The sequence below is a fragment of the Podarcis erhardii genome (genome assembly GCF_964252035.2).
Source record: "Podarcis erhardii genome assembly, chromosome: 12".
NCBI lineage: Eukaryota > Metazoa > Chordata > Lepidosauria > Squamata > Lacertidae > Podarcis > Podarcis erhardii.
The window spans coordinates 9163240-9180731 of NC_138513.1; the positions used below are offsets into that span (position 1 = coordinate 9163240).

General features: G+C 45.1%; 1 protein-coding gene across 1 annotated transcript in view; it reads right to left on the minus strand.

The window, feature by feature from the left end:
- PRKAG2 (protein kinase AMP-activated non-catalytic subunit gamma 2) overlaps positions 1-17492 on the minus strand; it is a 191553-nt gene that overhangs the window by 55942 nt on the left and 118119 nt on the right. The window contains exon 4 of the mRNA XM_081881777.1: positions 1385-1600. Coding sequence (XP_081737903.1) covers positions 1385-1600 — 216 coding nt within the window. The remainder of the gene's footprint in view (positions 1-1384; positions 1601-17492) is intronic.

Consider the following 17492-nt stretch of genomic DNA (forward strand, 5'->3'; position numbering starts at 1 on the left):
TAGTTTAGTCATCAGTGGCTTCTTGCCAGCTACATCTAACTGCACCTCTCACAGCAGCACATATCAGCTACCTTTGCTCTAGTTCCCATTAGTCATCTCTTTACCTAAATTCCGTAAATTTACAGGTGCTTAATACAGCTGTCAGATTGCAAGCCAGATCGATGCAAGCCAGATTGACCCTTTAAATTCCCAAGTGAAGTGGGAGATTCTGCAACCCATTTTTCCTCTGGCTCTTATACATACACACACACACACACACACACACACACACTCCACTGTAGCAGATGGAAGGTTTGGCTGTCTTTGCATTTTTCTCTGAAAAATGAAGGCTTTAAATGTTTGTTACTTCTAAGCTTCAGCAAAAGTATATTGACTATGGGTGAGGTTTTATATCTGAATTTAGAATTTTATAAAGTAAAACACAGTGTACTGCCTACCCCTGAGAAAAGAGCTTACGGCTGTTGATACTATAAACAAGACTGATGGGTGTTCACAGCTAGAATCCTATACAGGATTAAGCAGAATAAGCAGGTTTGAGGAAGGAACCCAAGTAATCAAAGTAGCTTTATCTTCCAACAAAAAACGGCATCCTACAAATTAAACACTGTATCCTATTGAAGACAATGGTGCCAATAATTAGTTGCTATTTGTAATGGCTGGTGGCTAAGTACTCAGTGTGCAAGTTAAAATTTAGGCACACCTTCTTAAAACTCCCAAGCAAACCTGCAGAGATTTGCAGTCTAAAAGCCTTTGCTAAGAATCGAGAAGCCATTGGTTCAAACCTCACCTCTGCCTTGGACTCATTAGGAGGCCTTAGACAAGATGTCAGCCTCCGTCCTCACCCCAACTGAAATATAGTGATAACTGTAAGACTTAAGCACCTTGCAGAATTAATAATAATAATAATAATAATAATAATAATAATATATTTATATCCCGCCCATCTGGCTGGGTTTCCCCAGCCACTCTGGGAGGCTTCCAACAGAACACTAAAATACAATAACCTATTAAACATTAAAAGCTTCCCTAAACAGGGCAGCCTTCGGATGTCTTCTAGAAGTTTGGTAGTTATTTTTCTCTTTGACATCTGGTGGGAGGGCATTCCACAGGGCGGGTGCCACTACCAAGAAGACCCTCTGCCTGGTTCCTTGTAACATGGCTTCTCGCAGTGAGGGAACCGCCAGAAGGCCCTCAGCGCTAGACCTCAGTGTCCGGGCAGAACAATGGGGGTGGAGACGCTCCTTCAGGTATACTGCACCAATTATATCAAAAGGATTATAAGAAGATAATCCACGCTATGCACTTGGACACTTAGAAGCACCCTGTTAATCCTAAAATGCACACAGGACTTTCCTTTCTTACAGAGAAATGAAACAGTCCATACTTACGGCTTTTGAGGTAGCGCACGAGGTGGAGGTGGGAGGTTTGGCCACACTTTGTCCAGGAGGGAGACTCGGTCTCTGGCCTGTATCTGGGGGGGAAGAGGACGTCTGAATCCGTGTTTCTAGCCTCTCTGGTTCATGTTTGTAGGATTCAAGCGGAAACGTTGGCTGCTTGATCACTTGTGTCGGGGTCGAGGGAGAGGAGGAAAGACCAGAGGCTATAAACAAAACAAAAAAAGATGCAGATCATTAAATCTCGGATACATATGGGGTGAGGAATGGCTTAAGCCACGCAAAGGCTTCGATCCAATATTTTCATCCCCCCACAACACTGCAACACTGAACAGAAATATTGTCCTTCTATTTACAAAGTACGGGTCTTCCTCCCATTGCCATAAAATGCCTTTTTTTAATCTATAAAGTAGCTGCTGTAAAGAGTGTGTTGATCTCAAGCAAGCACAACCAGCCAGATGTGGCTGCGGAAGAGATACCATCCCATTCCTCGGTGTCACCAATGAAGAAAATTCATTGCTGACAGCCATGTAGAGCAATCTGTGAAGAAAACAGGGGTGAAAGCAAGAGTAGAGATGCTTGTGCCTTCCTGTTTTCTAGGGATTTCTCCTCCCCACATGTACACAGACACACCAGGGACTGTTCAAAGGGCGGGGGGAACTAATGATATGCCAACTCCCTTGGCTTGAATCACTACTGGCTCACATAAATCAAATACTTCAGGTGGGGAGATCACATTCTTTGAGAGCTCCAGGTACCCAGCAATGTTTTGCTTTCTCACAGTCTCCTGGGAACAGTAGTGTGGTAGGGATGGAGTTTCAGAGCAAGGCAGCTCAGCTTAATGCACTCAAGTACTGCAAGGTCAGAAAATTTGTACTGTGAGCCTGCTATTTTTAAAAACCCTAGAAAAACAACAACAACCCCAAAACAAAAAGGAAGAGAGCAGTGCAGTAGAAAGCAGGAAAATTCAGCTAAGCCAAGGCAGTTCTTTTGTGGAAATGTATAAAGCTGATTGTAAGAGATGATTTTCCCAGTAGTGATGTATGGAAGTGAGAGCTGGACCATAAAGAAGGCTGATCGCCAAAGAATCAATGCTTTTGAATTCTGGTGCTGGAGGAGACTCTTGAGAGTCCCATGGACTGCAAGAAGATCAAACCTATCCATTCTGAAGGAAATCAGCCCTGAGTGCTCACTGGAAGGACAGATCCTGAAGCTGAGGCTCCAATACTTTGGCCACCTGATGAGAAGAGAAGACTCCCTGGAAAAGACCCTGATGTTGGGAAAGATGGAGGGCACAAGGAGAAGGGGACGACGGAGGATGAAATGGTTGGACAGTGTTCTCGAAGCTACTGGCATGAGTTTGACCAAACTGCGGGAGGCAGTGGAAGACAGGAGTGCCTGGCATGCTCTGGTCCATGGGGTCACGAAGAGTAGGACACGACTAAATGAATAACAAATAACAACAACAAAGTGGAAGAATGAGCCGGGAGATGCTGTATCTCCCCCTGCGTTATATCTTTTAAAGGGAAATGCAATATTTCCCAGTTGCAGTAGGGGTTGCACTGCCTAGCTGCTTGCTTCCTTCCTTATGTGGCTTCCCATCTCCAGAGAGCTTTCATTACAAATCATCAACACACTCTTCACCTGCTGCTTTGTATGTGCCTTCACAGCCATTAAGCAAATGCAGTCAACTGTTATCACGTGAAGTTTGCAGCAATTGCCTTAAATGCCTGGTATTCTTTGCGATGAATCAGCCTAATGGAGAAATAGCAGGCCCTCCTCCGTTTTGGTACAAGTAACTGACTCTACTTAACATTCACCAGCCATAGCTTGCCTGCGCCTCGGTTTTCCCTACTAGTGGAAGAGTGCAAACCTTTACAGAAGGGTTGCAGGGGAAGAGAGCCCTGTGCCCCATGCCCTTACACAGCGCACATGGAATATCTGCGCATTTGAAATGCTGGCACAAAAATGGTAAGCAAATGCTTAAAAGGTATGGAAAATATTTAGCCTGGGGAGAAAGGGCTTTGCATGTCAGATCCTGAGCAGTGCTCAGCCTAAGCTGATGGGGAAATAGAAGAGCGGAAATAGAATTAACGGCAGATTTGGACTTGCAGCAGTATTGATGCACAAATCAAAAGCAAGGGGAAAGGCTGAGCTCCAAAGCCTTGTTGGAAGACACATTGCACGGGCACCCTACCTGTGTGGGTGCAAAACTGCTTGACTTCTGTGTGCAATCCTGGCCAATCGATAATCCAAATAAAATTACAAATCATCCGTTTTAAAACCAGCACGCTTCTGTAATTGAGGCTGGCGTATGGGTGTACGAGGAGGTCTAACCCTTTCTGCCCATGCCTCAGCCCTCCTTCAAACCCCACACCCCTAGTCCCTGAGGCCACTAGTGATAGAGATGGGTGTAGGACTTGTTGCTCAAGCAACAAGGTTTTCCTGGACTCTGGTGTGGTATTGTATCCTTGGTTATTCTTTGATCCGGACTTCTGGCTTGCTCGTTGACCTTGCCTTGTGGTTCATCCTTCACATAGAGATTTACTCTTCAGTTCTGATTATTGGCTTTTCCCACAGTTCCTGGTTCCTAGCTCCTGGCTCACTTGAGACCACTATCCTTGGTTCAGCCCTGACACACTCCCTGTCCATTCACATATTTGAGTGGGACAGGGAGAGTGAAAGTGGAGAGAAACTATATGAAGACTATTTTTTTTTAAAATAAATTTTTTATTAACAAACCAATCAAATCACATTAGTTCCAAATTACAAAGCCAATTATTTAAAATTTTTGTTGGGGGTACCCATGCTTCAAGCTCAGAAAGGGATCCAAACATCTCTCTTGCTGCTGCTTTGATGTTACAGTTCTGTCCATATAGTATTCACAGTTCTATCCAATCTTCTCTTTATTATTTTCTTCATTTTCTTGTTGTCATATATTCCTTTCTTTGTGACCTCTGATAGTCTCCACAAGCAGGTTATATACTCTGGTTTCACCTCAGATCGTATAAATCTTTCGCCTTTTATATGAAGACTATCTTATACACAGCTCTGTAGTGTTCCTGAAGAAACCTCATTTGCTAACCATTTAAGGTAAAGATAAAGGTACCCCTGCCCGTACGGGCCAGTCGTGTCCGACTCTAGGGTTGTGCGCTCATCTCACTTAAGAGGCCGGGAGCCAGCGCTGTCCGAAGACACTTCTGGGTCACGTGGCCAGCGTGACGAAGCTGCTCTGGCGAGCCAGCACCAGAGCAGCACACGGAAATGCCATTTACCTTCCCGCTATAAAGCGGTACCTATTTGTCTACTTGCACTTAGGGGTGCTTTCGAACTGCTAGGTGGGCAGGAGCTGGGACCGAAAGACGGGAGCTCAGCCCGCCGTAGGGATTTGAACCGCCGACCATACGATTGGCAAGTCCTAGGAACTGAGGTTTTACCCACAGCGCCACCCGCGTCCCTCTGCTGACCATTTACTGCATCCTTATTTTTTTGGCATGTCTATGATGTTGCTAACTGTGTGGCTTGGCTCCTGTGTGTCTGATTATTAGTGTTTTGGCACAGCCTGTTGCTATTGGACCTCTCTTCAGCTGACATGTTAGCCCATTAGCTCTTGTGATAAATGCATCTCAGCAGTCGCATTAAGGAGCTGTAATGCAGTAAATCATATTTCCTTTGAATGGAATGTCATTTTCATCATTTGCAGTTTCCACCAAAACTTCAAGCACTCTGAAAACACTTACCTGCCTGTAAAAACATTATCGCCACGATGGGGTGAGCTCCTGTTGCTCAGTCCCAGTTCCTGCCAACCAAGTGCAAGTAGATAAATAGGTACCACTCTGGCGGGAAGGTAAATGGCGTTTCTGTGCGCTGCTCTGGTTTCTCCAGAAGCGGCTTAGTCATGCTGGCGACATGACCCGGAAACTGTCTGCGGACAAACGTCGGCTCCCTCAGCCAGTAAAGTGAGATGAGCGCCGCAACCCCAGAGTCGTTCGCGACTGGACTTAACTGTCAGGGGTCCTTTACCTTTACCTTTAATGCATTGAACTTGGAAGAAATGAAGCATTGGGGAAGAGAGTTCGGATTTCAATCCTGTTCATGGTTTCCTCAGAGTAAATCCCACTGAACTCAGTAGCTTAGACCTGTGTAGACATTTATAGGATTGCACAGTTCATTAACCTTTCTCACAACCTAGAAATCTTTACTCCAATGTAGTCTGATGGGAAATGGCAAGTCTGATTAATCCTTAGTTTGTATTGTGGTCTGAAACAGTGCACCAATATCGTGTCTGACTGCAAAGGAGTATTGTTATCTGATATCTTGGCCAGCAGACTGGGGCAAGGTCTTTTCAAACATATAGAAAAGGGCAATAAATATTATCATTGCTATTCTAGCTAGAAGAAACAATGTTCTTTCTATAGTCATCTGTTAGTTAGAGTTAGCATTTCATTTTCTAAGAGACAAGACAGCATCAGGCACAGCAGAAGGGTGTAGGGAGATCTCAAGAATATGAATGTTCTCTAGCTTAGAATCTGTCAGGACACAGACTGCAAGCTTTGTGGGATTCGGGAGCCAAAATGTTCAACTTGCAAGGCGTTTGAGATCCAAGGTACGACTGTATCTCCAAACAAACAGATTACCCACAGACTCTTTCCCTTTCATTTTCTTTTTTGTTTCTTTATTTATATATTTTTTTCATTTTTTAAAAATTAAAGATTTTCTTGTTTTACAGAAGTAAGTGTAATGTCTCTCATATTTTTTTCATGTAACATTTTTACAAATCCATTTCATTTGTTGAGACATTAGGGGGAGAGAAAAAAGAAGAAGGGGTGGAGGAAAGGAAGATGGGTAGGGGTGGGGTCGGGTGGCAATGTTTCTGTTATGCTTAATGTATGTAGGGTTTGGTGTCAGCGCTTTCCCTTTCCTTCTTATCCCAGCTCTCGCTCAAGATCCGAACTGCACGCTCCCTCTCTGCTTCTTAATAACGACCCCCACAATCTCCCACAAATGTATTCTCTTGTGTTCGCCAGGTCTGTTCTCTTGACCATCTGTCTCCTCTTCCGCTTTCCTGTTGCATGTGCTAATTTTGCTGGCTTTTTTCATCTCTTCTTCCTCTTGTCACTTTCCTGGTCTCATATAGCAGACCTCCATAAGTGAAATGGCATGTAATATTTTTAAACGGTGATGGAATGTGGGGCTACAGAGCAGAAGTGGGGGAAATGCTATACACATAAAAGCTCCTGTGGTTTATCTATAGCAGAACTATCAGTAGTTAAATATTATGGTACTTTAGGTAGAAGGGTAGGAAAGACCCTCTGCTGAGACATTTCATGATGTTCCTTTATAATAACTTTAATATCCTCCTGTTGGTCCTTAAAAACTCTCCCAAGGTGACTCACACAAAACGAAAAACAATCCAAGCCTGTTACAAAATAATGCCAGAGAGCAGCTGCTGATCAGAGCATTCAGTATTGGGTTAAGTGAGGCAATGATCAGACCCTGCATAAAGCAACACCATGTGTTTAGAAATACGAATGTGCATTCTAATAACAGTGGCATAAGAGTATACCCAGAAGGTTTTTCTGTTTTTTTATAACATGTCACAATTGGGAACCTTTATAGTAGAGAGCAAACAACCACCTTTTCAGCATTCTTGTTTATTTACTGCCTCTCCATTCCTAACAGCCTTTAAATCTTTAGTTCAATTTCTTTGCTGCTTGGAAGTGTTCACTTTCTCATAGCAACACCTGAGATAACAGAACTGCCGAGGAGGGCATGCATTAACAGTTTCCTGGTTCTGAACAGTACCTTAACAGCTACTGTGTGTGTGTTTTGTTTAATTTTACACAACACAAATGCCTCTTCAAACAAAAGTCAATTTCAGGTTGCCAAGATATGGTCTTTAAAATCAACGGAAACTGCTGTACCGTTGACTTTCATGATACTTTCGACCAACAGAAGACGGATTGTGTTGGAATAATGGGATTGGTACAAATCCTCTGCACAGTGGCCTTCCTTAGCCTGGTTCTCTTCAGACTACAACTCCCATCATCCCTGACCATCGGACATTCTGGCTGGGACTGATGGTTGTAAGCCAAGACATCTTGAGGGCAGCAAGTTGGAGAAGGCTGCTGCTCTAGAGACCTTTGTTAATTGTATCCAGCAACTCTCCCTCCTCCATTTCCTCTAGCAGTGCTTGTTATGGAAAGTTATCATACCACATACATTTTCTGTAAGAAATCCTGTAACAGCCACTTGGCTCTGATGGACCAAAGATGTTGAAATTGACAGCCTGGCCAGTTCCAGATTCCTAACAAAGCGGGTGGGAGTCCCTTGGGGCATTTCTAACTCTGCCCTTCCCTTCCCATCTGGCTCCGTCAGACATTGAAAGTGGCTAAGATAAGCAGTATCATCTCTTGTTGTTGTTGTTGTTTATGCATATATTGTTTATACATATATATGTATAAACAATATGCATATATTGCATATATGTTTATGCATATCAATGCATATATTGAACGACACATGAACATGACTAGTCCTATCGTATCTACACCGACTCCAACAGATGGGAGGAATCTCAATTGCTATGCCATTCTAAAGTTATTGTTGCCATCCATCTGTCTCAGGAGGCAACAGTAGAGTGCACTTTTTTTTGGGGGGGGGGGAGATGTTTTGTTGTAGCTGGAGCAGGTGAAGGCATCTGGTTGTTTCTTCTCTCTACGCTCCTCCCAGTGGTCATTCCTCCTCTGGTCACTCCTATGGATGCACAACCTGACTGCCTGTCTGCAGGCCCCACGGTCGTCTGCGATTCCCACAGGGCAGGGCTGACATTGCCAGCCTTCATGTCACATTTGGAGACATCTTTGTAACACAGAGCTGGGCTTTCGACAGGCCTAGTGCGTGATGCAACACACTTTTGCCTTGGCATGGGGATGCGCCAGGTTGAACAGAGATCCCTGTCACTCCTTGAAGTACACACCATACACCAGGGCACTGTTATCATTATTACCTTGTGAAGTGTAAATATTTTAATCAATCAAGGGACATAAGCACTCTGACCCTGCACAGAACTGAGCTGTATAAAATCTTAGGCAAGTCATCTCTGTCTCCCACAACCCTCACCCCAATCTATAATATTTATATATACTGAAAGGTATAGGCTGCTTTTTGTACTCAGAGGGCCCTTAAAAAAAAGGAAACAATGACGAACACAATGGAAATGGAGATTTGAGTTCTGGTTGTCAACAAATTTGGTTCTCTGCTATTGTGATATTTGGGTTTTTTATAATAGTTTTATATTTTTGTTTTTGTGTGTGTGGATTTGGTATATTTTAGTATATTGCTATGCATCTTGGCAGGAACCTTTGGAAGAACACAAATTTAATCAATCAATCAATCAATCAATATGAACTAATGTCAAATAATATCCATAAAAAGATCTGAGCAACAGAACAAAGCAGCAAAAGGGGCAGCAAAGATGTCGGCTTCACTAACTAGGACAACTAACCAATACCGGGTGCCCATCGCAATAAGGCAATTCTCACCAGGCCTCTGGAGACCAGCAGGATGAATCTCCTGGTGGAGGGAGTTCCACAGTTTGGAAGCTGCAATCATTATGGACCTGTCCTGCGCTCCCACCAGTTGAGAAACAGAGCAGGGCCTCTTCCAAAGACCAAAATGGGAAGGTGGGGTCATGTGGAAGCAAGTACTTCTTCTGGACCAGGGTGAGGAGGGGAGGGGATGGTAATGCTAATAATATGGGGATAATAATTTACCTGACAATACTGTGGTAAGAATTACTAATATAAAGGCCTTGAATGATCGGAAGGCATAAATTCAAAGTGTTATTGTTGTTGCAATGAACGCAGCATTCAAAAAATCTTTCAAGACGGTGAACTCGGAACGTTTGCAAGCTGCCCCTGCCCTAGGTAGCATATTTTCCTGCTGATTGGAAGGACCATTCTTCTTCAGCTTATTATTCAAACACATTAGCCAACAAAAAACAGAGAATACATTCAAGTAGTCCTTGAGCGAACGCATCCTTGCCCCTGCTAACGAAACAACAAGCGCTAAGACAACACAGCCCTGAAATGCTGACCTCCGACCCTGTCATTTACGCCATGAGTCTGTTGCAATGCCTAGGCACCCTGGGCTTTATTTACTTAGCACATCACCTGGTTTCTCATTCTCTTACAGAATACTTCACATTCCTCAATGGTGAGGCTTTAAAGGAACAAGGTTCTGGGCCCAGTCTGCACCCATGCAAGTGTGATCACCATTAACCTGGCTGTACTACCAGTGACATTAGTTACACTCAAACCCATGCACACTTTGTGCAAAATGTAATATATACAAATTCTGGAGCCCAAATTCTGTGATGAGAAATGCTTGATTATTTGCCCCTTACAAACCTCACAAATTAGGTAAAGCTTCAGGAGTTTCTCCTCTACAGCTTTATTTACTTTGATTCTTTCTAACAACCACCACAACCACGAATCATGTAATTTGCAGGCAAAAGAAATGTCTTCATATTCAAACAATCCATAATTAACAGGAGAATTTGTTGCCATAAGATGTGGTGGTATAGAACTAAGTTTTACTCAAAATAGACCCAACAGGTGTTACCTTGAGTTGAAGAAAGAGCCCTCTAATTATTTGGGTTTCTTCCCCCTTAATCATTGCACCTCTTGATTGTGTGGATCCAGTGAGAATAGGTTCCTGTCTCCAGATAAGATGCTAATAAACTTGGCCAACTACAACCAGGTCCTACACATGTTAACTCCAAAATAAATACCACTGTGCTGAGTTACTTACTCCCAAGTAACCATGCACAAATTTGCAGGGAAGGGGGTTGTGTTATATAGTGAAATGAGAAAAATATTCCACATTCTAGATCTTGGTGTGCTAAATCCCTCTGAAATCACTGAGGATTTGCAAAATAGCCTACATATTATGCATGTCATCGAGAACATGGAATGCCAACGCATGTAAAACCATTGTGCTATATGATTGGCACGCATGCTGGATATTTCTAAAAATGGGGGGTGGGGGGAACCATGCCAACACCAATAGCTGAGTTAGGGTATTTCTTGGAGTAGGCCAACCTCAGAGCAACTATGAATTTGTTTGTCTGTTTGTTAATATTTCTAAGATGCTCCAAAAGTAGCTTATGAAATAAACAAGGTAACATCAAAACACAGTAATAAAATATCACATACATACATAAGACCCAAATATTAAATGGGCAGTCTGAGTGATCAAGGAGCAGGTTATAGTGTGTACTGAAGCCAGCTTTATTTAATAGCCTAAATTCTAAGCACAAAGCATAGGTTCTCTCACTCTCTATCCCCCCCTTTCATTATGGTGAATGGTGGGTGTCTGGTTTTTTTTTGAGAGACCTTGTATGGAACCACTGGGGATTGCAGTGAGTCTTGATGGACTCTACATATATATAGATAACACGGTGGCACATTGCATCTCCCGAAGGGAGATTTGCTAGTGAAGGCTGACCCTCCCACAATCAGAAGAGGATTCTTCTAATTCGTCACTCCACTTTTCCCCAGAAGAGTGTATGGCAACCATTCATTTAATGGGGAGAAGTGGGGGGGGGGGTAAAGGCATGTCCTGGAAACCTACTGGGGTGAGATTTAAACATCTTCTTCCCCAGCCCTTGTTTTTCCCAGGGATCCAAGCCCTTAAGAATCAAGCCCACTCTGGTCTGAACAGCTCTCGTCTCTGTGAAGAGGTCATAACACAGGGACAGAGTAGATGTATTGATCTGATGCAGTGTAAGGCGAGCTACCTACCTACCTTCATCCAGTATCCCCATCCCAGGTTTTGTTTCTCAGCCACGCTCGAAAGTGCAATAATTTTTGGAACTGATTAGATATCGCTGACCATTTCTCAGACTTTGATTGCTCAGGGCTTTAGTCCTCATGGGATCCCACTGGCAGTGATAAGAGCCAAAGGTCATTTGCGCGAAGGGATGTCAGATTGAACCTTCATAAAGAACAACTCTCTGAAAGGGTGATGTCTGTTTAGGACCATCCAATGGCTCTGCTAAGTATGGTGCTGTGAATGGCTACCAGGAAAACAACCTTCTTGGCAGCAGTGCCCCATTTCTGCAATGCCCTTTTCCAAGGAGGCTCATCCGGCACCAAAATTGCTATTTTGTGTGTGTGTCCAGCACACAGCTTTCAAAATTTTAATTTCTTGGGTTCTTTTGTTTTAAGCACTTTAATTTTGGAATAGCACCTGGTTTTATGCTGCATTATTGTCTGTTTTTATTTTTTTGTATTTGATGGCAAAACTGTGTAGGCTGCCCAAATAAATTCTTATCTGAAAGGTGGGATATAAATCTCTAATGTGCTTGGGTCCTGCCAACCTAGCAGTTTGAAAGCACGTCAAAGTGCAAGTAGATAAATAGGTACCGCTCCGGCGAGAAGGGAAACGGCGTTTCTGTGCGCTGCTCTGGTTCACCAGAAGTGGCTTAGTCATGCTGGCCACATGACCCGGAAGCTGTACGCCGGCTCCCTCGGCCAATAAAGCAAGATGAGTGCCGCAACCCCAAAGTCGGCCACGACTGGACCTAACGGTCAGGGGTCCCTTTACCTTTACCTTAATGTGCTTGGGAGTAAGACCAATTAAACTCGGTGGGACCTTATTTCAAATAAACCATAGAATCATGGAATCATATAGTTGGAAGAGACCACAAGGGCCATCGAGTCCAACCCCCTGCCAAGCAGGAAACACCATCACTCCTGACATATGGTTGTCAAGCCTCTGCTTAAAGACCTCCAAAGAAGGAGACTCCACCACACTCCTTGCCAGCAAATTCCACTGTCGAACAGCTCTTACTGTCAGGAAGTTCTTCCTAATGTTTAGGTGGAATCTTCTTTCTTGTAGTTTGGATCCATTGCTCCGTGTCCGCGTCTCTGGAGCAGCAGAAAACAACCTTTCTCCCTCCTCTATGTGATATCCTTTTATATATTTGAACATGGCTATCATATCACACCTTAACCTCCTCTTCTCCAGGCTAAACATGCCCAGCTCCCTTAGCCGTTCCTCACAAGGCATCGTTTCCAGGCCTTTGACCATTTTGGTTGCCCTCTTCTGGACACGTTTCAGTTTGTCAGTGTCCTTCTTGAACTGTGGTACCCAGAACTGGACACATAGAATCAGGCATAGAACCTGCATAGAATCAGGCTATTAAAACTATTTAGCTTTGGCAGGCTTGTGCAAAACCTCTGGACAAAGCAATACGGTATGTCTAGAAAGCTGACTCCCAACCTGGGAATACAACTTGCTTTTATGCTCTGGGCTGCAGGGGTTGAACATGAAAATGCTAGTGCCTCTCAGAGGGCAAGCCATTGTGATAATAAAGCCTTGGTTTGTCATTCCTTCTCCTTTATGAGACTGGATTTTTTCAGCATATAGGCATTGCATCCTTGCCAGGAGAACAATTAACTCCCCCCCCCAAGTAACCTACACCATTTAAAATTCAAAATGCATCCGAGTGCAGCCTCATCCCATGGGGAGACAGCAGGGGTGTGAGGTGGGGGAAAGAGAGCTCCAGACTTTCAGTCCTGCTCATCATCATTCTTATCCTGCTAACGTGGGAAATTAATCTCTTTATTAATGCATGTCGCAGTGTGGTTCCTTGGACACCTGCCAAAGCCCTCCTGGAGGAATGAGTGATGACTGCTTAGCTCCTGTTTGACAGAAAATAAACTGCTTGTGCCTCGCTTATGATTCCTTACTGTACTTAGTGAAATAAATTTGTGCCGGTTATAGCAAAAGATCACATCTGCAGCTTGCACGTTTGAGCAATTTGCTCTCAGAAGCTGATCTCACCGCTGCCCACTCACCTTCCTCCCATTGAAATGGATGCCCTCTCTGCACAAAGACCCTCTCTGCCATCTCTTGCTTTCCCCCACCCCTACAACCTGGTAATCGTACAGACAGGCATTGCCCTTCTTACAAAAGGGATCTTGGTATCTCAGCCATTCACACTTTCTTGCATTTGGACTTCCTTTCTTTTTTCGCAGTGGAGTTAAAACTATTTGTTGCGCCACTCCTGCTGCAACCAGGCTTGTTTCCCTTGAAAGCCCCTTTAAAAGAAATTCTACTACTCCTCTGCTATTGGCTGCTTGCAGGGAGGCTGAGCAGGCAATTGTCTCTGGCTCTAGTTCCACTTGCCAGCGTACGTGTTTGCCCTTGAGGCTGAGAACACTCGGACGAAACGCACCACAAGGCGGCTTTCCGAGTCTTGCTCTGAGGAGGCCGGCAGCTGTTGGTTCCTCTCAACACTCCTCTTGCACACAGCGGGAAGCGGCTGGCCAGAGACAAGACGGGCTGGCCTGTCAGCAGCATCCGATCCAACTCACGCCTGCACTTCCCACAGGCTTCGTGAAGCAGCATTCCTCTCCAGAAAACTCTTCCTTTCCCAGTTCAGAGGCTTAGACCCCCAGTTGGTCTCACCACCACCACTTCCTTTGCCCCCCTACCCAAAAGCACTCTCTTCTCTGGCTAATGTAAGGATGTAAGAGGTCCCTGCTGAAGGAGATCAAAGGCTGATTTAGTTCAGCATCTTGCTCCCCGCAATGCCCTGGCTCCAAAGCCCAACAGCGACCCAGAGACAGAGGCTGAGGGTCAAACTGAGAAAGCTTTGGAACTAAGCCCCACCACTGAACCTGAGGCATCCAAGCCTGAGGCCATCAGGTTTCTGCATGCCCCCAATCCCATTCCACCAAAGAGCTGGTATATTTCCCCCATGTACTCATCTGAGCTAGCAGGGCAACAGAGACAGCATGCACAGCATGAGCTCCTGGAGAGATGATGGTGTGTGGGTTTGCAACCAGAGAGTTGCCCCTTTATTAGGTGGAGCATGAGAGGTGCAGTAAGGCTCAGAGAGGACTCAGTGTGCCTTGGAACAAGTAGCCTGTTTTCATGGCTTTGTCCAGGGTCCTGAAACCACTGGTCTCTACCACTGTTTTCCTTTGTTTTCAGGAATGCTCCTCTTGAATGAGCAGTGCAAGTCTCCTCCTTTTGCCCCAGATTCGCACACTCGTGACCCAACCAAAGGCTCTCTCAGGTAAGTACACAAGCAGTAGCACCTTTCACTGTTTCTTGCCACTGAACATGGAAGATCCACTTAGCTATTATGACTAGTGGCCATGGGTAGATTTCCCCGCACATGGATTTGTCCAATCTGATCTAAGCCTGTGGCCATAATTTCATTATGTGGCAGCAAATTCCACAAAATGCTTATGTACTGCTTCCTTCCTTTTGTCTCCCCTGAGTCTGGTGCCAGTCAATATCAACATAGGCTCTAGCACTATGAGATGGGGAGAACAACTTATCTCTGTCTACTCTGACCACGCTGTGGGCTTATTCTCCCCAATGGTGCCTTTCAGACTGTCGCCAAATTCTTCCCAACAACTCACTCAATAAAATTATCTCTGCTTTGGTCTCTATTTTGGCCCCTGCTTCCCTCAGAAATGTACTCACATATTCTAGTGTGGCTTCAAGCATCATGTTTGTGCAATTCTGTTGGTAGTTATCTATCAGGGAGCCAACGAGCAAAAAATCTCATAGAGTAAGTGAAGTTAACTCATTATGGGCAGTGACCATTTTCGGCGCGTCCACCAACACGTGGGCCCTTTTGGACCATGAAGAGGGAGGAATGGGGATGTAACAGGATGGGGCAGGTTTATGCACACTCTGCTGATGCATGGGTGGTTGACAAACAGAACCCCCATACAAAATGGTCGCTGCCTGTAGTAGAAGGAACAAGGCCTGCTCAGGAGTACCAGGCCTAATGAGCACAGCAACTCTTCTCGATAGGTCTTACCCCTATGAGGCAGTTGTGGAGATTAAAGGTCCCTGCCTTCCCACAAGTGCCTAAGTCGTCTCCTCCCCTGGGTCCTTCCCAAGCAATCTGAGACTTGCCAGCTCCATGCCTGTATTTGCTCCTCCCTCTTCATACCAATAGGACGCGGGTGGCGCTGTGGGTTAAACCACAGAGCCTAGGACTTGCCGATCAGAAGGTCAGCGGTTCGAATCCCCGCGACAGGGTGAGCTCCCGTTGCTCGGTCCCTGCTCCTGCCAACCTAGCAGTTCGAAAGCACGTCAAAGTGCAAGTAGATTAATAGGTACTGCTCCGGTGGGAAGGTAAACGGCATTTCCGTGCGCTGCTCTGGTTCGCCAGAGCGGCTTAGTCATGCTGGCCACATGACCCGGAAGCTGTCTGCGGACAAATGCCAGCTCCCTCGGCCAATAAAGTGAGATGAGCGCCGCAACCCCAGAGTCGGTCACGACTGGACCTAATGGTCAGGGGTCCCTTTACCCTTTACCTTCATACCAATGGGGAGAACAGCTTGTCGCAGCAGGCATGGGAGACACCCTAGCTTCTTCACCAGCCTGATTCATCTCTGCCTCTTGACCTCCCTCTTCACCTGCTTCTGCTTCTGGGCTTCTCTCTGCCACAGACTCTCCCTGCTCACTAAGCCCTGTTTCCCCTTCAACTTCTGACACCTCCTCCTCCCCCCAGTCTTCTCTCTCTTCTCCTTCTGACCACTCATCATCGTCCCACCACCACTCCCTGGGCTCTGAGCCTTCTTCCCTTGGGATTTCTCTCCCTGGTGCCTCCCAGCGTTCCTCTTTGTCTCGCCAGTCCATTACATTATCATGACCTAAGTTCTGCAGTACCAAAAATTGCCATGGTTAAGAAAAGAAAGGCAAGCTAGTAACTTTCGGAGGTTTATTTGGCTGCCTTAAAGAGGCTCGCTTCCCACTCCAGAAACTCTGGCACTGCAGACATGTCCAAAGACAGCCCTGTGTGGTCACCACTGCTGACCTGGGATACGTTTGAGCTGGAGGTGCAAATCTCCATATCTCATTACCCTGGAGTCAGCCTGACCCCTCTGCTCCCAGCTGCCGTGTGTGTGTGTGTGTGTGGTGTGTGTGTGTGTGTGTGTGTGTGTGTGTGTGTGTGGATTTCATTTCTGAAAACAAACAGCAGTTCAAGTTCTTGATTTAAGAAGTAGCTGCCACCTAGAAATCTTGGTTCATATATTAGCTATGGTCCAAGGTCTGGGGGGTGGGTCACAAACACGTCATTAAAGCCTGCATCTCTTTGGTCAAGAGACTGCCTACACTGCCCCATGAGTCTCATGTGGACACTATGCTTAATCCACTTGCACAATCCAACTGCAATCCAGATACGTTAAAATCAGTAGGTGTCTTGGCATTGATTTCAGCTAGATATGGATGGCAATCTATGAAACCTGAACCCATGACTTTCTAAAGGGTCTGCTCTAGCGTTCGCACAAACTACCAGCCTCAAAGAAGTACTGTCTGGTTGAAAAACCTAGGGTCAATTGTGCAAATTAGGTGGTACGTCCACTCAAAACTTCCATAATTTATTTGGTTTTGCTCTTCAGGTTTCTAAATAATTTGGATTTTTGCCCTCACTAGAGATTGCCTGGAATGGGAAGAACATGCAGTGGTTTTAATGGCAATGAATGAGATCTAAAAACTTGCTTTTTAAACCAACCACACTCAAAAATCTACCATGATTTATATGCCACATTCTATGCCATTCAGTTGATTTTCTGTTTCTGTGACACATTCCCAGCTGTGCAGAATACACCCAACCCTTGTTCATTCAGTAACGTTGAAACTTCAGTGCGAAGGAACCCAATCGGCTCTTGGGAGTCATGTAAATCCTGGGCATTTATAGCAGATGTACACAGAATGCGAGAAAGGCCTAGACAACTTCCTGGGAAGATACAAGCTTCTTCCTATCTCCTTGCTGGGGTGTGCCAAAGGGTGGAAGAAGAGAACCACAAGCCATGCAACAGCCATCTAACACTTAATGCACAGTGGTTTTGACAATATATGGAACTGGCTCCTGCCGGCATCGAGCTGTGCAGAGAGACTCAGGCTACCACTTATTACCATTCACTTAATGAAGCGTTGAGCATCAGTGGAGCTCGCTTCCAAGTAGTAGGTGCACACTACTGGCTTCAGGCATGCTTCTGACTACCTCATCCTAAACATATTTACCTGGAAGTGAACCAAGCAGACCCACCACCC